This window comes from Staurois parvus, unplaced genomic scaffold (genome assembly GCF_062004578.1).
Source record: "Staurois parvus isolate SC_StPar_1 unplaced genomic scaffold, SC_StPar_1.0 ptg000470l, whole genome shotgun sequence".
Lineage (NCBI taxonomy): Eukaryota > Metazoa > Chordata > Amphibia > Anura > Ranidae > Staurois > Staurois parvus.
In genome coordinates, this window is record NW_028318266.1 from 4807281 (window position 1) to 4833745 (window position 26465).

The 26465-nt window shown below is 40.5% G+C and overlaps 2 protein-coding genes across 2 annotated transcripts; both read right to left on the minus strand.

The window, feature by feature from the left end:
* Window positions 1–4962: 4962 nt before the first annotated feature.
* Window positions 4963–6042, minus strand: LOC149452613 (olfactory receptor 11L1-like). The gene has a single exon (XM_089689225.1). It carries the CDS (start codon window positions 6040–6042, stop codon window positions 5152–5154), a length of 891 nt encoding a protein of 296 aa, XP_089545351.1. The 3' UTR covers window positions 4963–5151.
* Window positions 6043–17569: 11527 nt separating this feature from the next.
* LOC149452614 (olfactory receptor 1468-like) lies at window positions 17570–18364 on the minus strand. Its single transcript, XM_089689292.1, has one exon. The coding sequence runs from the start codon at window positions 18362–18364 to the stop codon at window positions 17570–17572; it is 795 nt and encodes a 264-aa protein (XP_089545418.1).
* Between the last annotated feature and the right edge of the window lie 8101 nt (window positions 18365–26465).

Here is a 26465-nt window from a genome sequence, read left to right on the forward strand (position 1 = left end):
ATAAGATGTTCAGCTCCCACAGTGCATGGAGCCAAACAGGCGTTCATCTGAACATGTGAACATCCAACGTTTGGTTGGAACCATTGGCTCATCCCTAATCCCGCTCTTACACTCTTTCCTCAGTCTTCCTTGGTGACGGCATCCAGTGGTGGGGAGGAGTACTGTGGAGGACAGCTCAAGACTGAAAGTGAATATTGAAGCCTGAACTACACACACATCGAGGGATATATAAAAAAAAGCCCATTTGTACGTTGACTTTGTCTTTTGCCTGGAATATCATTTAAACTGAAGATTTGATAACAACAACCTTCTTTTTTTAGGTAAGTTACATTTTCTTTTAATTGAATCCTGGCAGGTCTCAATAGATTCTGAATAATCAAGCCCAAGGAAATATCAGGAGTCTCGTCAAACATCGCAAGATCATTAATTAGAATATTTTTTTTAAAAAAGTTACTGGAGCAATGTAAGGCTATGCATAGATGTACTGTCCAAGAGTCCTGCCAGGGCAGTAACCAATCACAGAACTTGCCCTGCTGTAGGAGGCACAGGTAGCTGTTGAGTACATGCAGGGCAATATTGATAGGTTCTAGCATTGAGCAGATCCATGGGAATGTAGGCACTGTGAGTACATAAGAGGATGACAAACGATACGAGGAGGACTAGACCAAAAAGGCATGTATCCAGTTGTCCAGTTTAATGCTTGAGTAGAGGGAAGTTGCACAGATCACCCAAAAAGAAAAAAAAAGGTTGGGAGCTCCTCTGGGTGGTGGCAGCAGAAAAACAACAGGGGAGGGGAGGACAGATCACAGATAAGGAGTTGCCCAAAGTAGGGACTGCAGAGCCAGGTATCAGGTTTGCAATTTGCTAAACAAGCTTGATGAGATCAGTAAACTTATAAGTTCAAACGAACAGAACAGCAAGAAACCAGGTCATGTTTCTGATCCAGTGGAATGTTTAGTAGAAGGCCTCAATTATTGCAGCTGTCTCTTTGGGTGGATAGGAAATGCTAGACCCATGCTGTATTCTTTGCAAGTTGGGATGCGGAGAGCCCCTTGCAGGTGACCTGTATCGGAGCTGCCTCTTGCTCTGGGGATCCATAGGTTTCTCTCGGGGAGGTCGGCTACAGGTAGTTGATGAGCAAAAATCGCTGTGTCAATTTGGTAGCTTGACCATGAGGAGAACCAGAGTCTCACAGAAGCACTATAGGTCCTCTGGAACTTGCAGGTGTGCGATACAGCCCAAAGCAGAGGTGGTGAGGCAGAATGGAAACGTCCAACAGTAGTGTATGCCCTTAGGGCAAAGAATGTGAAGTAGGAGTCAGAGATCTCTACAGTGTTGATGTGTGATGTTCGATAGATCTTGAAAAATGTGAATGTTAGTGTGCATAAAATGAATCAGATTACAGGGTTTCCGAAGAATCTCTTTCGTAAGCACACCACACCACATCCCACGGAGGGTAACATTCCCTGTCCCTAGGTCTCAGGTCATGATGAATTTTGCTCCATATCAATGGCTGTGAATGGTGGCCAATCTAGCAGCTTAGTGGAGACATTCAGAATAGTGAGGAGGAGTTGATCCTGTTCGACCGACTCCAACAGGCCATGTATTCTGAAGTTTTCTCTACGACCTCTATTATTTAGATCTTTTAGGTGTTGGTGAAGGTTTTGCAGCTGAAGCATGTGGGTGTCTATTGCTTGGTGCATGCAGAGGATGGCATTTCCATGATGAGCTGTAATCTTCTCTATGTCTTTCAGCCTACCTGCAATTGCCGGGATGTCATTGTGCAGGTCAGTGATAGCTGCTGAAAAGGTATCTTTGATGACTGGGGGGATTCTGTGGAGATCACTCAGGCTCGGTTGCTGTTGGGAAGCTGGAAGTTGTGCAGGCCACATGTAAGCTGGGCTGTGCAATGGAGGGAAGGGCACTGGTGTGCGTTAGATTTCTGGGATATTTTGGCTGAGCAGCATTCCTAAATCCTATGAGAAGTGAGAGCATGATGCCAGGTTGCTGTGGAAGTTTTTCTCCATGTAGAACTGCAAGAGAACCTCTGGTAGTGCTAGATCTGTTCCTCTGGTAGCAGGAGCTCTTGTTCTAAGCAGCCATTTTAGTCTAAGGTCGGACCACCCCTCCTGGCCCTATATTTTTTTTTTTGCCTTATATGCACTTTTCTGTTAGTATTTAGCCACCAAGGTTTAACTTTTTTCTTTTATATTGGTTACCCATTGGAATACACTGAAGCAGGGATGGACTGACAACTCATGGGGCCCCCGGGCAATAGGCCCCTGTGTCCTTGCCCACACTCAAAAAAGCCTATAAAAAAGGTACCAGGGGCATTTCATGGGGCCCCTTACTGACCCCGGGCCCTTGGGCAGTGCCCGAGTGCTCGAATGGTCAGTCCGCCCCTGCACTGAAGAATGCCATTGTTTAAAATATCCTTTAGGAACTCCCACATCTCTTCAATGCTCTTTGTTGCAAGAATTTGGTCCCATTTAGTGTCATGTAGTATGGAGTGCAGCTTAGTAAAATTGGCTCTTTTGAAATGTAGTGTTCTTGCCAGTTCCTCCGCTGCTTGTTTAGCTCTTGAAGCTCCTGCTGCCTATGTGGTGTGCCAAGTGGTACAGAAAGTATTTTTGAGAATACTACCTTGGAGGTCCTTGAAATCAATTTTAAAAATGTTCCATCTTCCTCTGACTTTGTCATTTGTTCGATCAATGTACCATGACAGCTAAGTCCTTTCCAGCCTAGCCAACAATCTGTCCACTCAACATGCTGTTAAAAATCTGTATGATTTTAAGCTTTTGTTCCCTGGAGAAAAAACTACACTGTAAACATACTGGTTCCTCCATCTTTCATAGATTCCTACCTCAGACTTCATGTCACTGTAAAATACAGTATGGACGTAAGATCAGATGGAGGGACTATTGAGAGTTGCAGGAGACCTAGAAGATAGACCATACAGGATTAGTCAGTTACCCAATAGACAAGTCTTGTGAAAGATGACTATGTAATACTTCTTCTTACAGGTCACAAAGGTTCTAAAAATATATTTGCATGACAGGGTCACTTTAAAGTGTGTTTCTATGTTCACAATTAATTTTAAGAAAATCCCATTATATGGTTGTTGTGCATTCCTATTCATACAGCATACCTAAAAACTTTTTTTTTTAAATATTTCTTACTTTTGGATGTTTCCGAGGAGAAAGTGTCTTGGCTACCTGCAAGCCTTCTCAGCTAGCTCAGTGTGGCTGTATAAATATCTGTGCTCAGTAGTGGCTGAGTCCAGTTCTCAATAAATCTTTTGTTAAGACTGAGGATGCAAAATCTGATGCAGCTCTGCATAGAAACCAGTCAGCTTCCAGATTTTATTGTCAATGCATAATTGAACAAGCTGAAGTTAGAAGCTGATTGGCTGTCATGCACAGCTACACCAGATTCTGAGTGCTCCAGGTTTAGTAAATCCCCTCCACAGTGTTCAAATCTAGTACAACTGATGAGATATCTGCCTCCAGTTAGGGTTAATTGTGGAAAATACATCTGCCCCCTCACAAAAAGAAAACCCAGTAGAATTTCTCCTTCTTGAAAGTTCCAAAAAAAAAGAGCATTTTTATTGAATATGCAGAGGATACAAATATAAACATACTTACATGTGTAACATATACTGTATATACATATAACAGCATACATGTATACATCAAGAATAGAATATAAATTAAAATGGAAAAAATTCCAAGACAAGGATTTAAATGGTTTAAATAACAAAGAGTAGCCAGTAGTATGTTAATACTATAACATGTAACCTAATTGATTGATAAAAATGAATATTTGTAAAGAATATTTAGCTATAGACGTATGTCGCCAAGCGGGAAAAAGACCTAGGCTCCAAGTTGAGCCCTGATGATTGGGACCGTATCTGGCACGTGACTAAGTCCTCCTCACAGAATGTGGTAGCAGTTGAAACTAACTATAAGGTTCTATCCCCATGGTAGTTGGTCCCGGCTTGGATTGTAAAATATACCCCTGGTTACTTCTCAGATTGCTTTCGAGGCTGTGCGATGACAGGAACGTTTTTCCGCATTTGGTGGTCTTGCCCATTTGTCCACACTTTCTGGGATGGCATCTTCCACATGTTTTATACTCTCTTTCAAAAGCCACTGTCACCTACCCCGACAACCGCTCTACTCAATCTGTGACCTCGATCTGTAAACTCCAATTTAGGCTTTTTTTAAAGATCACAACAGCAGCAAAACAAATTATAGCAAAATCTTTGAAATCCCCATCACTCTGCACATTGGCAATTCGGAATAAGGTGACTCAGGCCATGATACACGCCAAAGTGGAGGCTGCCATCACAGATACCGTTCCCAGATTTCTGCTAATTTGGTCCCCCTGGATTGAACACTTTCTTCCTCCGGGGTTCGATGAATCGTTGCTTCTTCCTTAAAGCCCTTCTTTCCCAGAAGGTTTCCCTGTACCTTGGTCCGGTCCCATCTCCTCCTTCTCTTTCTTGGAAGTCACACACTCTGTTTCTTTCTTCCCCTCATCCTCTATTCCTTCTCCCCCCCCCCTCTTCTTCTCCTTACCCTTACTTGTTGTCTTTTTTTTACATGCATTTGCAATGTTTGTACTACCTCTTTGGGCCCTACGGCCTTTAGCCCATATCTGTAATCTGTATTGCGAATGACTTTTGCACTTTGCTGTCTACCCTATACCCTTAAAATCTAAAAAAGTGTTTGAAGAAGAAAGAATAGAGAATTTATGTTGGGGGGAGAGTGAAAAGAAAAAAGGAAAGAACAAGAAAAGGGGATGGGTAACTGACTGGGCTAAGCTGCTTTCAAAGTTTTGGGTTAAAGCTATTTGTCAATTAGAAAGAATGAAAAGAAGAATCAATACTGAGGATGGAGGTATAGTCCAACCATGGATATTTTTAAAATGTTAGAGTGGTTGTCAGTTAGAATGGAAGTTAATTTTTCATGGATCATGGTTTCCATAATTCTGTTTAACCTTTCAAAAATTCAGAATTATTTGTCTGAAAAGCTGCAATTTTATTTTTAAGATTTGCTATGCATATGGGGACATGTAGTGAATCTAAAATAGGTATTAACACAACTTGGATACAAACATGTAAAAACTTCTTAAAATTCATATTTATTATTAACATTGACGTTCTAGACTTTTTTTAGTATGCATTATATACCCCAAAGCATTTTTGATGTCTTTATTTCTCAAACTGTATATAAAAGGGTTTAAAAATGGAGTAAACACCGTGTACAACAAAGTCAATATCTTGCTGATCATCTGTGACTGCTCTTCATGCGGAAGGACATACATGGAGATTAGAGTCCCATAAAATATAGATACGACTGTCAGATGGGAGCTGCAAGTAGAAAAGGATTTCAGTCTTCCAGAAATGGATGAAATCTTTAATATGGCTAAAGCAATGTAGATATATGAAATTACTATCAAGAAGAATGGCAAAACTGTGACAGCAGCACTAAGCAAGGTGGACTCCATCTGAACAACGGATGTGTCTGAGCAAGAAAGTTTCACCACAGGATAAAAATCACAGAACAGTTGATCAATAGTATTCGGCCCGCAGAAATCTAATGAACACACACCATGTATTAGAAAAGATGCTACAGAATAACTTAACAGCCAGGCTACAACAACAAAGGTAATACAAAGCACTTGGCTCATAATGGAGACATAATGTAGAGGATAGCAGATGGCTAGATAGCGGTCATAGGACATCACCATCAGAACAAAACATTCAGATGTTCCTGATACAACAAAGAAATACAGCTGTGTGATGCATCCAGGAAAAGATATGGATGTCTGCCCATGTAGAACAATATTAAGCATGTTCGGGGCAATATCAGTAATCAACATGATGTCACATACAGAGAGTTGGGTGAGGAAGAAGTACATGGGAGAGTGGAGGGTTTTGCTGTAGCACACCAGTGTGATGATTATGATATTTCCACATATTGTCATGCAATATATCATAAGGATGAAGGAGAAGGCCAAAAGGTTAAATTTGCCCATATTTTTGAATCCCAACAAGAATATTGTTGTAATATTACTCTTAGATATGACCTGTGTAAGAATATTATGTGATTATTTAAATGTACATACAATAAAATGTAAAAATAGCTGGCTAAATAAAAACTAAAATTTGTTCTCCGCAATATCTCCAGAATATGCCACTTTTTAACCAATGATACCACATAACTTCTAATTCACTCCTTGGTTATCTCTCACCTCGACTACTGCAACCCCCCCTTTAGCTTACCTCTACATAGGCTATCTCCCTCCAGTTCATCATAAATGTTGCTGCCAGGCTCATCCACCTTACTAACCATTCAGTCTCTGCTAGCCCTCTTTGCCAATCCCTCCACTGGATTCCACTCAGTGTCCTCCATCCCTCTTTGCCAATCCCTCCAGTGGCCTCCACTCACCCAGCGAATACAATTTAAAATACTAGAAACTTACAAACCAATCCACAACTCTGCCCTTATCTACATCAACAACCTGGTCTCAAAATATCAACCAAACCGCTTTCTTGGATTCTCCCAAGACCTTCTCCTCTATAATTCCCTTGTCACCTTTTCCCATGCTCACATCCAGGACTTCTCCTGAGCTTCTCCCATCCTATGGAACTCCCTACCCCAATCTGTCAGACTATTCCCCTTCAGATGATCCCTGAAAACCTTTCTCTTTAAAGAAGCCTATCCTGCTTCTAACTAGTAAACCACCTTTTATTTCCTCCATCAGCTCATACCCCACAGCTATTACCTTTTGTATCACTCAACTCTTCCTCCTAGATTGTAAGCTCCAAGGAGCCGGGCCTCCTGTTTCCTCTTGTACCAAATTATATTGTAACTGTCATGTCTACCTTCATTTTGTAAAGCACTGTGTGTCAGGGATCCGGGTAGGACCAGAGATGTGTGGACTGACACAGGGAAACAGCAGGCTTCAGAAATGATTAAATAATAATAATATTTATTATGAGCTGCACAAAATAAACAAACACAGTGCAAAACAAAACAAACCTTAAACTAATAGGTACAGGTGCAGTCAGGGCTGGAGAGGTGGAGTGGTCAGGCGGGCCGGGTCGGTAGCTAACGGGCAGACAAGGTACAAGGAGTAGGTAGAAGATTGGTAAGGAGTAGCCGAGGTCGGTGCAGGCAGAGTTCAAGCAGAGTCAGGATCAAGAAGAGTCAGGATCAGGCAGGAAGCAGACAGGATGAAGGTACAGGGGCTCATACACCAAGGAACAATACACCAAGGCCCTGACTGCAGGCCTGGCCATTCCTTAAATACACCTCCTGCAATCAGCCTCAGGTGATGGCTGATTGCAGGAGTGAGCTTCTGGTTGCTGAGAGCACCCGCTAGCCAGCCCTGGTACTGCAGCCCACAAGGCATGTGAGTCCCACCACCATTGGCGAGTCCATTCCTGACACTGTGCAAACTGTTGGCACTTTATAAATCCTGTATAATAATAATAATAACAATAATAGTATATATAAATAAATTTTTACAGCTTCAATTAGAGTGACAATATGTTAGAAAAATGGAGAGTGCATCTTCCAATAGGGTCACTTTTTATGTCAATACCTATCTAAGAGGGCATTACCCTAATTTTGGAAACATTTATTTTACCATCATATTGGGGGAGATTTATTAAAAGTGGAGAGTGCAGAATCTGGTGCAGCACAGCATAGAAACCAATCAGCTTCCAGCTCAAGTTAGAAGCTGATTGGCTTTCATGGACAGCAGAAACAGAATCTGAGTGCTCCAGCTCCCCTATTGTGTCAACAGGACCAAAAGCAGATTAAAATCTAACCAATTGGACACAACTGGCAAAATACATGAATAAATAATAAAAAGTATATGTAGTAATATATAATAATAATAACAGAGGTTTTACCTACTCCCTACTCTATCCAAAATGGAAAAGAAATTTTACATTTAAATCTAATTAAAGTTGTTGGGGAAAAAAACTAGTCCCCCTGCAGGGTAGTCATAATGTACTGGTATGCACTGCATACCAGCATACTAGGACAGACTTACCTGCAAAACGGATCCCTCCAGCGGCGACCTGCCACTACTGACCGGGAATCCATCTTCACCTGGTCTTCTTCTGGGCTTGCTGGCTGCAGCCGCCTGATTGGCCGAGCCACAATAATGTCACTCCCACTCATGTGCATGGAAGCAGGGGCGGACTGACCATTTGGAAACTCGGGCACTGCCCGAGGGCCCGGGGTCAGTAGGGGGCCCTATGACATGCCTCTGGTACCTTTTTCATAGGCTTTTTTTCAGTTTGGGCAAGCACACAGGGGCCCCATGATCCCCTATTGCCGTGGGCCCCATGAGTTGTTAGTTTGCCCCTGCATAGGAGTCTCTGTTTACGGCACAGGGCTCTAAAGGAACGGGACGTGTATGCCGTTCCTTCAGTAGCCATGCCTCAGTGAGGTCACCAGCAGCTCAACAGGCAAATATCTCCTAAACTGTGCATGTTTAGGAGATATTTATGGTCCATACAGGTAAGTTTTATTACAGGTAAGCTTTATTATAAGTTTAGGTACAAAGCAAACAAGGGTGTTTACTACCACTTTAAAGATTTGTGAAGATCTCTAAAAACATGCATGAAAACCTTGATTCATTCCACTGTTAACATGTTTAACAATACTATTTTCACTTGATATATAATGACTTATTATTATGAGGAATCATGAGTAGGTATTTAAATAGTTTTGGTGCATCACTATAAAATGTTTAATTTTTAAAGGAAGATGGTTAAAAAAACATTAATATTTTTTTTTTAAATTACCACTTGCAGACCAGGCCTTTCTCTTACAATTTTTGTTAACAAGTAAAATCCGCCTTATTTTTACTAGAAAATTACTTAGAACCCGCAAACAGTATATATATTTTTTTTTACCAGAGGCCCTAGAGAATAAAATGGTGGGTTTTTTTAATTTTTTATGTCACGGTATATGCACAGTGGTTTTTCCAAATGCAATTCTTTGGGGAAAAATACACTTTAATGAACTGTAATGCATGCAAACACAATACAATATCCAATTTTTTTTTTGTCATGCTTGAAAATTGCACCCTTTCGAAGAATGGTGACAAACTATACCCCCATAGTATTTCACCATAGGCAACACTTTAACCGAGTGTAGCTCGGGGTAAAATGTCAGTGCAAAAAGCGGTAACCCCGAGCTACACTCGGGCTTACCATGCAGCGCTACATAGGGGGTCCCAGCAGCACTTACCTTGTCCTTCGCTCCCGTGATGTGTCCCCTGCAGTGTCCCCGGCCATCTCCTCTGGCCGATGCCAGTATCCGGCCTCTGTGTTCCGGTCCCTGTGATGTCGGGACGTACGGGCGCCGCAAGCGGCGGGAAATTAAAACATTTTAAAAAATGTCATTTTTTTCAAAACACATTTTTCATAGTAAAACATTGCTGTTTCAACCCATTTCACATACATTTTGTCCCGAGTGCTTTGTCCGGCGCCCTGCCTGCATTTTGTCTGTTCTTTCTGCCTGGAAACTGTGAAACGTCCATGGCGTCCAAAAAGCGTCCCTTTAGGTCAAAAGCGGTTTTAGACCGGCTAGAGAACAGCGATAGTAAATCAGAACCACTTGCAGAATTGAGTGATAATGATTCGTGGGGGAAATTCATCATCAGACACTGAAAACGATTCAGCGACTGAGCTCAGCGATGTGCGAACTTGGCGCTATATTTCACATTTCAGTGTTTTTGGTTTGATTATATTATTGAATTAAATGTATTATTATTATATTATTATTTTTTATGATTATTTATTAAATTATAATTGATGATTTCGTGTTTCAAATTTTATCATACCCGGGATGTTTAATAGACTCTTGTTCGGACAGATTTCAGTGAGTTATTCCTAAGAATTACAGCCTACAATAAAAAAACGACATATTTCCATGCAAAATAATGGTACCGCTTTCAGCACCAAAAATCTGAAATAATCATACTGCCAGGGAGATTAACCACTTCCTGTCCGGATACTTTTACCCCCTTCCTGTCCAGGGCAATTTTCAGCTTTCAGCACTATCACACTTTGAATGACAATTGCGCGGTCATGCAATACTGTACCCATATGAATTTTTTACCATTTTTTTGAGACAGATAAAGCTTTATTTTGGTGGTATTTATTCACCGCTGGGATTTTTATTTTTTTTACTATGTAAAGGAAAAAGTCCAAAAATTTTGAAAAAAAAGTGTTTTTTTTAATAAAATTTTGCAAATAAATAATATTTCATCATAAATCTTGGCCAAAATATAATCCGTTATTTTTTTAGTAAAAAAAAAATCCAAATTAGTTTATAACCAAAAATTATAATTTTTAAACTTTTTTTTACATTTTTATTTTATTTTTTTTATATTATTATTTTTTATTTTTATTTTTTTTTTTTACATACTGTCACCCTAGCAGTACAGTGTCACCACTACTTGTGGGGGGTGATGAAGATTTTTTTTTTTTTTACACTGATTGCTTTTACACCCATAAAGGATATAAAAGCAATCATTTCTCTTTCTCTCTGTCTGCATTCTTGCAGTCACTGAGAAATACTGAGTGAGCTGTGATTGGTCACAGCTTGTCACATGGTACAAGGCTGTTCTGAATAGCCTTGTACCATGTGACCTCTGTGATCATTCATAGATTTCACACGTAGTAAGCAATGATGTCACAAGTGACATCTTGCTTACTACTTTGCATGTGATCACTGATTCGCCAATCAGTGATCACATGATCGGGACCTCGTACAGAGGTCCCGTCCGACGATCGGTGTTTCACTGTGCCCGGAGGACACAGCGGGCATCGGATCACGGTGGTGCGCGCTCCCTGGGAAAAGGCGGGTGCCGTTTATGAACAGCAACCCGCCCCTGGACTGCCACCGCCCTGCCGTTTATAAACAGCAGGTGGACGGCAAGAGGTTAAAAGACTTTACAAGTTACCAGTTTAGAGTTACAGAGGAGCTCTGGAAGTAGAATTATTTATCTCACTCTGACATTCGTGGCAACACCTCTCACATGTGCATTAAACCTTTGTGCACGAGAATGGGGTGCTTTAAATATTTATTTATGTATTTATTTCAATTTTTTTTAATTGTGTACACTGTTTCTTTATTTTTTTTATCACGTTCACTGCTGTCACAAGGAATGTAAACATCCCATGTGACAGCAATAGGCAATGACAGGTACTCTTTATGGAGAGATCTGGGGTCTGTTAGACCCTGAATGTCTCCTCTGCCCATAAAATCATCTGATCACACCAAGATCGATGTGATCAGATACTTTCCAAATTTAAAGATGGGGCTGTATGTATCTGGGTAACCAGAAGTGACATAAATTCTAGTTGTTTCCGGCTTCCTATACCACAGAGCTCACCGGAAACCTTCTGGTCCTCATCAAGCTCTATGGTAAGACAGTGGCTTTCATTTTGAGCTTATTGGTGGGACGGTAGAGCCCAGAGAGACAACAACGGACGGGGGGGGGTGTCAATCCATCTATAAAGGCCATCAAGCAGCTAATAGTAGAATAGTATGGCTTTTACATAATAGCTGGTCACTGGCTGCATAAAAAAAATACGAGGATGATGCCTATAGCTGCAGGAATCATACTAGAAGTATACAAAAATTTTATATTTTTAACCACTTAAAGGCAAATGACTTATATGTACTGTATGTGATTTGGTGCTAAGTTGATAAATACAGAACAAAAAAAAAAAAAAAGAATTATCTGGTGAGTGCGGTTGATGTTGGTTTTTTCACTGGTGATTGGTGGAAGTATTATTTCGTTAGGATATCTGTTTTTAACAAATTATTTGGGAAGAAGGACTTTATTTTTATTTCTATATATTTTTTTCATGATCATTTGGACATTTAATTTTCCTATAATATTTATAATATTTTTTGGGATGTCACTTTTATCACAATTTATTTTTTACACTGTATACAATTGATATTATTAATAGTTGAGTCAGGTTGTTGATTTGCGCTTTTTTTTGTTTTTCTATTAAATGGTGTTTACTACCTGTGCGCAGCAGCAATCTACAACCTGGGTGTTTGTTTATGGTTGTTTTATTTTTCATGTTTATCTATTTTTGTGTTTTTTCCTGTGCGCTGGGATTTGCAGTACACTTAAAAAAAAAAAAATGCACTTCCAAACGTTTCTGTTGATGCTTGATGACAACCCATATGTGGTTATTTCCTAGCATTAAAGTAAACCCAAATATTCCTTTGTTAAATGAACATCAGAAAATTATAAATAGCTGATTTTACAAATATGTATATATTCCTAAAAATGTTAAATTTTCAGTTTATATATAAAAATGTAAAATGAAATCTACAACAAAAACAAATTTTATTTATTTCAGGTACTTATATAGCGCTGTCAATTTATGCAGCAATTTACATATATATTGTACATTCACATCAGTCCCCGCCCCCGAGGAGCGTACAATCTAAGGTCCCTAACTCACATTCATACATACACATATTAGGGCCAATTAAGACTGGAGCCAATTGACCTACCAGCATGTCTTTGGAGTGTGGGAGGAAACTGGAGCACCCAGAGGAAACCCACACAAGCACAGGGAGAACATGCAAACTCCATGCAGGAGGTGCCATAGTTAGGGATTGAACCCATGACCCATTTACTGCAAGGTAGACATGCTAACCCCCAAGCCACTGTGCTGCCCAAATGACTATTTATAGTGCCCGTATAGCTAAAACCAGATTTGTGTAGAGTAGGAAATGGTTAAAATCCCGGTCAGTTTCTTTTTTTAATATCTGTGTCCTGTTGGGAAGATTTCCTTTTACTTCTGTTCCAAAGACTCAACAAGAAGTGAGATGAAATCTCCCCATCTTAGACTGTTGTTACAGAAACAGGTGTCCCTATTGAAAAGTTTTCTCCACACTTCTTCTTTACCTCAATTTTGTAATTTGGGATTTCCATCACTTTTATTCTCAGTGAGAATGATCACCAGGACAAATGGAATGATTGAACCCCTCCAGAGGGAGCGCAGGCAGCAGAAAAATCTAAAACGAAACTAAGAAAGATGTTTTAGTTACACATATACTTAATGAATGAATGAATGAATAAATGAGAGGCATATGAAAAAAAGATAAAATGACAGCATTTGTATTGTACTGTAGAGATAAGCAGTAGCTTAAAAAGCTTCTTCATCAGTTACGTGTGATCAGTGTGCAAGCCCTGGTTAATAAAATGTGAAATCCTTTATTTAAAGAGTCTCAATGATTCCACAGAGAGTAAACTAGATCTCTCGTGATTTATGCATGTGGCTAATAAAATGAAATTTTTATGATCCGTATTCACAATCTATTAAAGGAGGTAATAGATTATTAAAAGATTAGCTGCAAACATGCTTGGAACAAGAATATAAGACAAAAAGTTAACAATCCCCCCACCAAAAAAAACCCCCACAAAAAAAAAACCCCCTCCCCCCAAATAAAACCACACAAAATAGAAAAAAAACTGGGCACACTCAATGGACCACTTGGTCTTTTTCTGACATCACTTTTCTATGTTTCTATTAAGATAACGTGTTTTGAGTTTCATTAATAGCCTCTGTATTGTTACTGAGGGAAAAGGTTCAAAGTGTTGTAAAGGCTATTTAAAAAAAATGTAAATAAAAAAGAAATTGTTGCTGTCTGCTCTGTTCAATGCACAGATTGGTTCCTTACCTCCTTTTCTGGAGTTGACCGCTGTGGGCTATTCCTTTTCCTTTCCTTTTGTGGGTGCCCCTTCAGCAGGCCATGTGCTGTGGGGGCACCCTTGCAGGTGTGGTCCCAAACTGCGCTGTGCATCCATAGACACCCACAACACAGCTTAGCCATGCAACCCCTATCCCTGATCCCTCCTTACAGAATTTGACTGACAGTATCAGGAGCCAATGGCTCCCATTGCCCTCAGAGTCTCCTCTGAGACCAGAAAGAAGGAGCAGAAGCATTGCAGATAGGCACAGCGCTGAATTTAAAGAGGACTCCTTAAGTGTTTAGAGATGGGGTGGGGGAAACAGGTATCGGAAGTTGTATTCCCTTAATTCAGAGAATGCATTAAGGTAAAAAACCACTTGTTTCATTCGATGGTGCATGACTCCTGCTGATTTCTTCCTTCTTAATCATTCAGGCCTCCCATTAGCCATGGCCTCAAATATTGGCAATATAACATATTTAGGTCACTTGCCGGTATTCTTAACTCTCCAGCTGGGGCCTTCTATACCTCCTGCTTGGTCGTGAAGACTGAATGAGTATCTTTTAAAGGACCCTACAACAGCAGCAGATCTGTGTTGGGAAATGTCAGCCTACTTTGCTTCTAATTCTGCAGAGGATTCCTCAGTGCCTTGTGTATGGGAGACTCACAAGTCGGTTATCCAAGGTGCACTGATTGAACATGGCTCAAGACTTTAAAAAGAAGGAACAGGCAGATTGAGGACAAACTCACGGAGATAGTCACACTGGAAAAGATGCACAAGGATAGATGGACTTTGGAAGACCTTACAAAATTGATGGCTTTGAAACATTGCCTATAATCCATCCTCATGGAAGGCACAAAGGCAGTTTTGGTTAAGTGCCAGTGCTCCTTCTTTGAATATGGTAATCAGTGCAGTAGATCCCCGGCCAATGCTTTTCAGACTCTTGGAGCTCAGACCTTCTGTACATTCCAGTCCTTCCTAAGTCGATGGGTTCCGCGGTCCAGTTGTCTTCTATTCTGCCCTTTATGACATTTTGAAAGACTGGGACCCTGCTTACTTAGCTGCTCATAGAGAACAAATTAGGGCATATCTTCAGCAATTGGTGCTCCTATCGCTCAAGTATGAAGTGGTTAAAGACCTTGAGAAGCCGATCACCCCTGACAATTTTTTACAGGCAATGAGAAAAAAACAGTAAGGTCCTCGGCTGGATGGTTTTATCCTGACATACTACAAAGGGTTTCAGGGCCTTCTGGTGATGCATTTTACTTCATCTATTTCCCTTGTACATCCCCTCTGGATGTGAGCAGAATCTTTAGTGGCATACATCTCTGTTACTCCAAAAGAGGGGAAGGATGCCACAAGTTGTCCCAACTGCTGACCCATTTCCCTACTCAACGTGAACGTTCAAGTCAAACTGGGACTTTTGAGTTTATGTAATAAAAGAACACATTTCAAGGTGTGGAAATTGCATTTATTTTTCAACATACTCCCCTGTTACATTCAGATATGTATCCCAGCATTTAACTAATGACTGGAAAGCTTTGGCATAGAAAGATTTGTCAGTACTCCTGAACCATCCTAGGACAGCCTGCTTTACTTCATCATCAGTGCTGAAATGCTGACCTCCAAGGAACTCTTTCAGGGGTCCAAACAGATGGAAATCACTCGGAGCAAAGTCTGGGCTGAAATGGAGATGTGGCAATTGTAGCAAACTTGCTCATCAGAGTTGGAAGCGGAGCTCCCCTTTTTCTTTTCTTTAGGGAAAGTATTCCTCACACTCCCTACCCCCTCCAGTCCTGAGAGGCAAACTTTATCTCCTGACAGATGGTGTGGGTCAGCCCAGGTTAAGCATCCCCAGTTTGGTGCCAGCTGTTTGTGTAAGTGTAACCTTTTTCACCCATCATAAAACAGATAATAGCTTCTCTCCCGGACTTAAAAGAGAATTGAACATTCCTCAGGTCAACTGTATGTTTCATGTCATGGATTATGAAGCTGATAGTTTTAACTGAGAGTCCACTGACATTCTGCCCAACATATTGTATTGGGCAGACTCAAGGCCACCCCCCCCCCAGCAGAGGGATTTTAAAAACAGACAGGGTAGCAAGTCTGAGAGTTAGAGTTGTAACAGATCTCCCAGCTAACGTGGAAGGAGGAGATAAAGAATCATCTTGATCTGCAAACCCAGGCTAAGGGCAAGTAACTTAACCCTGTAATTTCCTTCCTAATTATCTCTTTTCTGTACCTTTATATACATATATATATATATTTTCGTGACATCTCTTTGTAAATATTTTATTGCACCTGTTTGACTCTTTTAGTAATAAATCTTTCTTTCTGAAAGTGTTAAACTGTTTTTAAGCGCTTACCTGCAATTCACGAATTCCTGCCTTTTGAAGAGACGCTACTGTGTTTGTTTACTCCCTGCCCAATTGACCATATTGGACAGGTGACTTTTCAATCATTATAGTGTATTTCTGACAGAGTCCGTCTTCTCTGTACATTTCAAGATGGTGGTGGCAGTGTGAAGGGTTAGTGGCGTAATTAACCTGACCCAGTAACAAGCGCATATGGTGATCTAACCAAGAGGTTCAAATAACCCTTTGATTACTTTACTTTAGAATTATGAGGCTTTCCCAGTCCTGACCTTTGAACATCTATTCCATTAACAAGTTGGGTCCAATGGTATTTTGACCTCTTTTACTATCAGGTGGCACAAAGGATTTTACACCTAATAGGGAAGATATGAATATCACTAACCGTGACTTAATAACGAATGTAGTGCTTAACCCCTGATGTTTTGTTCCCCTGATTCTGGATGTTAAAGGCCTTCTGATAAACCAAGGCTGAAGAATGAATATTTATTTGTGCAACACACCCAACAAAGCAAGTGAACAATGGTGATAACAGTGAACAAGTAAAAAATAACAGATACCAATCGTGTAAAACACTAAAGACAACTGGAGAACCAAATGTCTCTGCCCCAAAATCCTAAAACCAGGGAGGTCCTAACTAAGGGGTGACACTGGGAACTAAAGCCCAATTAGTTTCTTCAAACCCCTCCCACTGGCCACTATGTTGGTAATTATTGAGGCCCAAAGTCCTGGCATTGGAGGGCTCAGATTTGAGCAGATCCCACGTTGCGCACAAACTGTACCTATAAACAGTGAAGTGACCAGCAGCCCAGGCATCAGGAAGGTTTAGTATTTACTGCTTTATTCTTAAAGTAGCATGGATTTTCTTTTTTTTTTAATTTTGCAAAAGCCTCACAGGCTTTTTTTTAAATCCAAAAATAATCTTTATTAACAAGAGGAGCTAAAACATTGCCATACAAGACAAGAGAGCATAACTCACTCTTAAAAGAGTGTGAACAGAATAAAGTCAACCAATACAGCATCACGTTTCTCATGAGACGTATACATCTGCATTATTGAAATCGGTTCACAATCACTTAGACTAATCCTAGTCAACATATATGCAAGGGATACAAATGTATCTCTACCCAGAGTGACATCTTAACAACCTATCCATTATTAGATCTGTGGGTGCCAGACCAAGATCCTCCAACCATGGAGCCCATAGTTTTCATATTTATTTGAACATCCTCTATGCTGGTAAATACATTTCTCTAATCTTAAATTGCTGAATACATTCGTGATCCATTACCCCAGAGTGGCAGATTCTTTGACTTCCAATGGATCAGTACAAGTTTGTGGGCTTGGAACAAGGCCCTGACTATAGCCTCCTTCGTAAATGTCTCTAAGACTAGATCATCCAGCATACTAAGTATGCAGCATTTTGGATCCATGGGGCTCACAGGCTTTTTTTAGTATACATTACATATCCCAAAGCATTTTTGATGTCTTTATTCCTCAAACTATATATAAAAGGGTTTAAAAATGGAGTAAACACCGTGTACAATAAAGACAGTATTTTACTGATTATCTGTGACTGTCCTTCATTTGGAAGGACATACATGGAGAGTAGAGTCCCATAAAATATAGATACGACTGTCAGATGGGAGCTGCAAGTAGAAAAGGATTTCAGTCTTCCTGAACTTGATGATATCTTTAATATGGTTAATGCAATGTATATATATGAGAGTGCTATCAAGAGGAATGGCAAGGCTATGACAGCGGTACAAAGCAAGGTGGACTCCATCTGTACGATGGATGTGTCTGAACAGGAAAGTTTAAGCACAGGATAAAAATCACAGAAGAATTGGTCAATAATATTTGGCCCGCAAAATTCTAATGAACACACACCATGTATTATAAAAGATGTTAAAAAGCTACTTAACAGCCAGGCTACAACAACAAATGTAATGCAAAGAACTTGACTCATAATGGAGACATAATGCAAAGGATAACAAATAGCTAGATAGCGATCATAGGACATTACTGTCAGAAGAAAACATTCTGATGTCTCTGATAAAACAAAAAAATAAAGCTGTGTGATGCATCCAGGGAAAGATATGGATGTCTGCCCACGTAAAATATTAAGCATGTTAGGGGCAATATCAGTAATCAATACAATGTCACATAGAGACAGGTGGGAGAGGAAGAAGTACATGGGGGAACGGAGGGTTTTGCAGCAGGACACCAGCATGACGATTAGGAGGTTTCCGCATATTGCCACACTATATATAATAAGGATTAAGATGAAGACCAGAAGGTTAGATTTGCCAATATTGTGGAATCCCAACAAGGATATTGTTGTAATATTATTTTTCAGCATGATCTGTGTCATAATAGAAAAACAATACAGTTAAATATAATAAAATGTAACAAAAGTTTTGCTAAATAGAAAATAAAAAGTTAGAAATTCTCTTACAGTGTACTCAAAGCCCCTTATGTTTTTTAGTTTTGGATAAAGTTGTGAAAATGTTGAACCCTTGGTAGTTTTTGTCTTGCTGTCTGTGTTCCCCGTATGGTAAATTCACTTTCTTTCTTTGTCCTAGTGACCACTGTCAGCAGGATTAAAAGTGAGGGACAAGAAACAATATATTTGGTTGTCAGAACAACAAAAATAGGGAAATATTCCAAAGGAAAGACTTTTTCCAATGACAACAGTCTAGGTAATTATGAGTAGGTTATTATTATTATTATTATTATGATATAAGATTTATATAGCACCAGGGGTGGACTGACAACTCATGGGGCCCCCGGGCAATAGGGGATCATGGGGCCCCTGTGTACTTGGCCACACTCAAACCACACCCAAAAAAGCCTATGAAAGGTACCAGAGGCATCTCATGGGGCCCTCTACTGACCCCGGGCCAACGGGCAGTGCCTGAGTTCCCAAATAGTCAGTCCGCCCCTGTATAGCACCAACAGTTTGGGAAACACTTTAAAAAATAAAAGGAGACAGTACATTTACAATACTATTTAAGACAAGAGGGTATGGGGGTCCTTGCATATGGGAGCTTACAGTCTAAATAGAGGGTAAACATGTACAAAAAGTGGTAATTGCGGGGATGAGTTGTTTGAGAAAGTAATATTAATTATCTAGCTAGTAGCATTATATGCTTCCCGGAAAAAAAATAGTTTTCAGGGATTACCTGAAAGCAGACAGAACAGGAGATTGTCAGACAGATTAGGGCAATCAGCTAAATGGATGAAAGAGGCTCGGGAGAAGCAAAGTATTGAATGAATGGACAAGGTGGAGAGGTGGGGCAGTGATGTTTCACTTTCTACCTCGTCCAATCAGAGCTTTACAATCATTAAGAAAATGCAACATATTGCTTGATTGGCACCTGTGTGCAGCGGCCAACCTCCTGTGTTCAAAATGCAGGAGAGCAGTCACTCGGCAATGGAGATGCCAATCTAGTAGCAGTGCCTACTACAGTGATTTCCAGCTGTCTGAGGAATCTCACAAGTCACATGTATGTTATACTCATAGTTGTCTTGGTCCAAGCAGGACCAATGTAACTATGTGAAACATGCAAAACCGGGAATTTGCTTTAAAAAAATGATAAGATGTTGAGGATAAATTGCAGACTTTATACATTTGTGAACATTTTCCAGCTAATAATACAAAAAACTCAAACAGGGAATTTATTAAAACAGAATACCAAATAAAAGTCTTACTCAGACTTAAAAACGGGGCAGCACAGTGGCTAAATGGTTAGCACTTCCATCTGGCAGTATTAGGGTTGTTGGTTCAAATCCCAACCATGGCACCACCTGCCTGGAATTTGCATGTTTTCCCTGTGACTGTGTGGGTTTCCTCCAGGTACTCCAGTTTCCTCCCACTCTCCAAAGATATGCTGTAGGTTAATTGGATCCTGTCTAAATTGTCCCTAGTATGTGTATGTATGAATGTGAGTTAGGGACCTTAGCCTGTACGCCCCTTGAGGGTTAGGGACTGATGTGAATGTACAATATATATGTAAAGTGCTGCGTAAATCGACGGCGTTATATAAGTACCTGAAATAAATAAAAAAATAAATAAATAAAATCATTCAGGCAGGAAAATTATTCGTAGAGTTATAATTAAACTAGCATGCACATACTGGCGATGCATTTAGAGACATCATCTAGTTGCTAAAGGGATAAACACGGTGATGATCCATAGCATTGACTTAAATGCATTAAGTTTTTAAAAAATATATATATAGCTGTGTTTTTAGCAAAGATCTGTTATCATAATTCCTTTAATTAAGAGAATATTTTACAAATTCCAGAAGACCGTTTGACTTTGATTGTCATTTCCAAACACTTGAAAATTCCTAAAATAAAATTCCAACTTATAGGAAACTACTCCAGTCTATTTCAAAATCTCATATATATATATATCAATTATGCAGAATACATATAAATTGTCATGCATAAAATCCTCAGTGGAAAAATATATCAGCTTTGCTATCAAATTAGCTTTGCTTGGTATCACGGCAATCTGTTTGGTCTTATATACTCTCTGCAATAGACAACAATCTGACGATATGATTAGAGCTCTCTAGAGTATAGGTCTGCAAGGATTTAAGAAAGCAAAATGTGCTAACCATAGATTTAATGAGAAAAATTTTGGGTAAAATAGACATCTCTTGGAACATTAGCTGTAGCCTTAGCTGCACAATTATAAAGTAGCATTGATAGATACGTTTACAAAATAAATAAGTAGATCAAAACCATGAAATACAGTTGGGTTCATATATATTTGGACACAGGCACAATTTTAGTTTTTTCAGGTATGTACCAAAACATATTTAAGCTATACTTATATAATGGATATGGGCTGAACGTTCACTCTCTCAGGTGTAATTTGAGGGCATGTACATCCAAATTGGAGGAAGGGTTTAGGAATTACAGCTCTTCAGAGTAGCCACCCCCCCTTTTTTCAAGGGACCAAAAGTAATTGGACAAATGAATATAATCATAAATAAAATGTTCATTTTTAATATTTTGTTGAAAATCCTTTACTGGCAATGACTGCCTGAAGCCTATAACCATGGACATTACCAAAGGAAATTTCTTCCTTTCTGATGCTTTGCCAGGCTCTAACTGCAGCTGTCTTCAGTTGTTCTTGTTTGTGGGTCTTTCTGCCTTTAGTTTTGCCTTCAGCAAGTGAAATGCTCAGTTGGGTTGAGATCAGGTGATTGACTCAGCCATTTCTTTTCTTTCAAAAGCTCCTGGGTTGCTTTTGCAGTGTGTTTTGGATCATTGTCCATCTGTACTGTGAAGCACCGTCCAATCACCTTTGCTGCATTTGGCTGAATCTGGGCTGACAGTATATCTGTAAACACTGCAGAATCCATCCGGCTGCTTCTGTCTTCTGTCACATCATCAATAACCACCAATGACCCAGTGCCACTGGAAGCAATGCATGCCTCCACCATGTTTTACAGATGACGTTGTGTGCTTTGGATCATGAGCTGTTCCAAGCGTTCTCCACACTTTTTTCTTCCTGTCACTCTGATACAGATTAATCTTTGTTTCATCCATCCAAAGAATGCTTTTCCAGAACTGGTCTGGCTTTTTTAGATGTTTTTTAGCAAAGTCTAATCTGGCTTTTCTGTTCTTAAGGCTTATGAATGGTTTGTACCTTGTGGTGAACTCTCTGTATTTGCTCTCGTGAAGTCTTCTGTTGATTATAGACTTTGACAATGACATGCCTACCTCCTGGAGAGTGTCCTTCACTTGTCTGGATGTTGTGATTGGGTTTTTCTTTACCATGGAGAGGATCCTGCGATCATCCATCACTGTTGTCTTTCATGGACGTCCATGCCTTTTTATGTTGCTGAGCTCACCAATGCATTTTTCTTTCCTCAGAATGTACCAAACCGTTGATTTGACCACTCCTAATGTTGCTACTATCTCTATTTTTTTCATTTTTGAAGCCTTACAATGGTCTGTTTCACTTGCACGGACAGCTCCTTTGAACGCTTGATGTAGGTTCACAGCAATAGATTCCAGATGCAAATCCAACACTTAGAATCAACTTCAGACCTTTTACCTGCTTAACTGATGAAAAAATAATGGAGTAACCCACACCTGGCCATGAAACAGCTTTTGATTCAACTGTCCAATTACTTTTGGTCCCTTGAAAAATGGGGGATCGCTACTCTTAAAAGCTGTAATTCCTAAAGCCTTCCGCTAATTTGGATGTACATACCCTCAAATTAAACCTGAGAGTGTGCACTTTTAGCCCATATCCATTATATGACTATAGCTTGAATATGTTTTGGTAAATACCTGAAAAAAACTAAAATTGTGCCTGTGTCCAAATATATATGGACCTAACTGTATGTCTTAAAGGGGGTCTAAAGTTTCAAGGATTTTTTATCTTAATGCATTCTATGCATTAAGGTAAAAAACCTTCTTTGCTGCAGGATCCCCACAGCCTCCCCTTAATTGTAGCTGAGCCCAGTCTAATCCACATCCAATCCTCTCGCTGCTACCTTCCTCCTCATTGGGCATATTGATAGCAGCAGGAGCCACTGGTTCCTGCTCCTGTCAATTAACTCCAGTGAAGAGAGAGTGGGGGGCTGGGACGAGTCCCACTGTCTATGTCAATGGACGATGTCAATGGGACTCGGGAAAAAGCATGCACAAGTGCCGCCATGGAAAGCGGCTTCCTGTGGGGGCACTGGACAAAGAAGAGGAGCCTGGAGTGTTGGCGAGGGACCCGAGAAGAGGAGGTTTGGGGGCCATTCAGTGCAATTACATTGCACAGATCAGGTAAGTATAGAGATATATGTTATTTTTATTTTTTAAAATTATTATTCCCGCTTTAATGTCCATGTAATGGTTGATAGTATTTCCTGTTATGAGTATAGCTGAATGGTCAACCAAACTTCATACTGGCTGAAAAGACTTACTGGTGGGCAGAGGTGGGTGGCACTGGTGGGCAGAGGTGGGTGGCACTGCTGGGCACAGGTGGGTGGCACTGCTGGGCACAGGTAGGTGGCACTGCAGAGTGGCACAGGTGGGTGCATTGCTGGGCACAGGTGGGTGCACTGCTGGGCACAGGTGGGTGATCTGCTGGGCACAGGTGGGCGGAGCTAGTTGGCGCACTGCTGGGCACAGGTGGGCGGAACTTGTGGGTGGCACTGCTGGGCACCGATCATCAGGGGCGCGCAGGAGAGCGCGTTCTGGGAGGAAGTCACATGACGTCCACCCAGAACTGGCCAGCCGCAGTGCAGCCATCATTCGGCTATCTGCGGTCGGCAACTAGTTAATGACCACGCCTCTTTTTGCTACTCGGCGCTGCACTAATTCAACTGATAAGTCATGCAATGCTGCACCCAAACGAAATTTACGTCCTTTTTTTCACACAAATAGAGCTTTCTTTTGGTGGTATTTGATCACCTGTGCGGTTTTTATTTTTCACGCTATAAACAAAAAAGGCCAAAAATTTTGAAGAAAAACAATATTTTTTACTTTCAGCTATAAAAAATATATAGTAAACTCAAAATTGGTTATAAATTTAGGCCAAAATGTATTCTGCTCCATGTTTTTGGTAAAAAAAATCCCAATAAGTGTATATTGATTGCTTTGTGTGAAAGTTATAGCATCTACAAACTATGGTATAGATACTGTGTCCTGGAGCTGTCAGGGAACTGACAGAAAGCACAGCTACTGTAGCTGTGCTCTCTGTCAGCGATTGCCGCCGATCGCCGGGACATAGCCGGTAACGATCAGCTGCGACCTGGCGACTGACATCCACGGCTGTGATCAGCGGGACAGGTAGGGCGGCAGCGCGCCTCGCACGCGCCCCCTACATGTTTACACAACACATGTTTTAAAACGTGGTTTTGCCCAGCCGTGCCGCCCTGCCGCTGTATTTATACAGTGGCTGGGCGGCATGTGGTTAACATACATATCTCTAAATCATAATTCAAACCTCCAATTTATTCTTTTTTTAGAAGAGGCAATTAAGGGGGGTATGATCAACATGTATAAATGCATTAGTGCTCCATATCACAGAGGACAAAGGGACCACTCTTTACGTCCAAAGGAGAAGAGATTTAACCTTCACATGTAGAAAGGTTGTGGCGAAGAAAATACTTAATCACATTCTAGGAAAATACAAAAAAACAACATTTTGACATGTGCATGATTGGATGGTGGACGTCAGTGGAACTTCACCTCATTCACTAAGTTGTGGAGAAAATTCCCTTGCAAAGTGAACAGCCTGTTTGCTTTAATTAAATCAGCCCCACCGCAAGAATATTCATATCAATTATCTAGTCATGAGAAAAGAAAATTTCCATTCATTTTAACCACTTGCCGTCCGGTAAACGGCCGGACGGTGGCAGTGCAGGGGTGGGTTGCCGTTCATAAATGGTGCCCGCCATTTTGGACTGTGTGCTCCCTGGGAGTGCGCAGCACCACGATCCGGAGCCAGTGGAACACCGATCGTCGTACAGGACCTCTGTGCGAGGTCCCGATCATGTGATCACTGATTGGCCAATCAGTGATCACATGCAGAGTAGTAAGCAGGATGTCACTTCTGACATCATTGCTTACTACATGTGAAATCTGTGAATGATCACCGAGGTCACTTGGTACAGGGCTATTCACAACAGCCTTGTACCATGTGACAAGCTGTGAGCAATCACAGCTCACACAGTATTTTGCAATGGCTGCTAGGGTGACAGTATGTAAAAAAAAAAACATTAAATAATAATATAAAGAAATAAAATAAAAATGTAAAAATATTTTTTTAAAATTATAATTTTTGGTTATAAACTAATTTGGTTTTTTTTTACTTAAAAGATAACTGAATACATTTTGGCCAAGATTTATGATGAAATATTTGTTATTTGCAAATTTTTATAAGAAAAACACTTTTTTAAAAATTTTTTTACTTTTTCATTTATATAGCAAAATAAAAAAAAATCCCAGCGGTGAATAAATACCACCAAAATAAAGCTTTATCTGTCTCAAACAAATGCTAAAAAATTCATATGGGTACAGTGTTGCATGACCGCGCAATTGTCATTCAAAGTGTGATAGCGCTGAAAGCTGAAAATTGCCCTGGTCAGGAAGGGGGTGAAAGTGTCCGGACTGGAAGGGGGGGAAAGTGTCCGGACTAGAAGGGGGGGAAAGTGTCCGGACTGGAAGAGGGGGAAAGTGTCTGGACTGGAAGGGGGTGAAAGTGTCCGTACTGGAAGGGGGTGAAAGTGTCCGTACTGGAAGGGGGTGAAAGTGTCCGTACTGGAAGGGGGTGAAAGTGTCCGGACTGGAAGAGGGGGAAAGTGTGTGGACTGGAAGGAGGTGAAAGTGTCCGGACTGGAAGGGGGGGAAGTGTCCGGACTGGAAGGGGGGGAAGTGTCCAGACTGGAAGGGGGTGAAAGTGTCCGGACTGGAAGGGGGTGAAAGTGTCCGGACTGGAAGGGGGTGAAAGTGTCCGAACTGGAAGGGGGTAAAAGTGTCCAGACTTGAAGTGGTTAAAGACAATCACATGCAGTGAAAAAAAAAATCAGCAGAAATTTTCTTTTTGCATGATTGATTAATTGAAGGGAATATTGTGAAAGATTTAGAATTCCTTTAGTACATCAGCCTCAGTGTGTGGGCAGACCTAAACTAATTATCTAGACCAGTGGACAGAATAAAACTAAAGCTGGCCATTCATGGATTGAAATTTAGCCAGTTCAGCAGGGACTGAACGAACTTTGGTCCAGTAATGGGCTAGCTGGTCTATGGATTGAGGTGTGTACAACCAACCGGTCAGGTTTTTCCTGAACAATCAGTGCAGCTAGCTATAGCCTTTAGTGCTGATCATTGTATTCTGCAGACAGGAAAGGCCCCCCGCCAGCAGAATACAATAGCAAAGTGGTAGAATTCCTCCTTCCATATTGAATGTGTGGATGGGGAATTTAGCACATTTTTTCTTTTCATTAAACCCGTTGGTTGAATGAAAAAAAATGTATAATGTATGTGCTGCTTAGAATGGAACTTCAATAAACATTGACTATTTCTAATCCGTATGCTGCTAGCATTAGTAAATAGATAGCAAAGTATATCATATTTACTTGTTTTAACCTTTTTTGCATTCATTCATTTACTGCCTGGTCTCCATGCCTCAGAAAATGATGTCATGTATCCCAGAAGTCTTCAGGAGGGGAGGAAGGGTTATCAGCTCAGCCATTTCCTGAGCTAAGGACAGAGAACAGATGAATTCCAGGAAATTCTACATGAATCATCTGCCCTTACTCAAGATGTCCACTGTCAGAAATGCCAGGAGGTGTTTTTCAAAATGATTT

Coding starts and splice junctions, on each gene's coding strand:
- LOC149452614 (XM_089689292.1), bottom strand. CDS start 18,364: ATGCTGGTGTCCTGCTGCAAAACCCTCCGTTCCCCCATGTACTTCTTC.
- LOC149452613 (XM_089689225.1), bottom strand. CDS start 6,042: ATGGGCAAATTTAACCTTTTGGCCTTCTCCTTCATCCTTATGATATAT.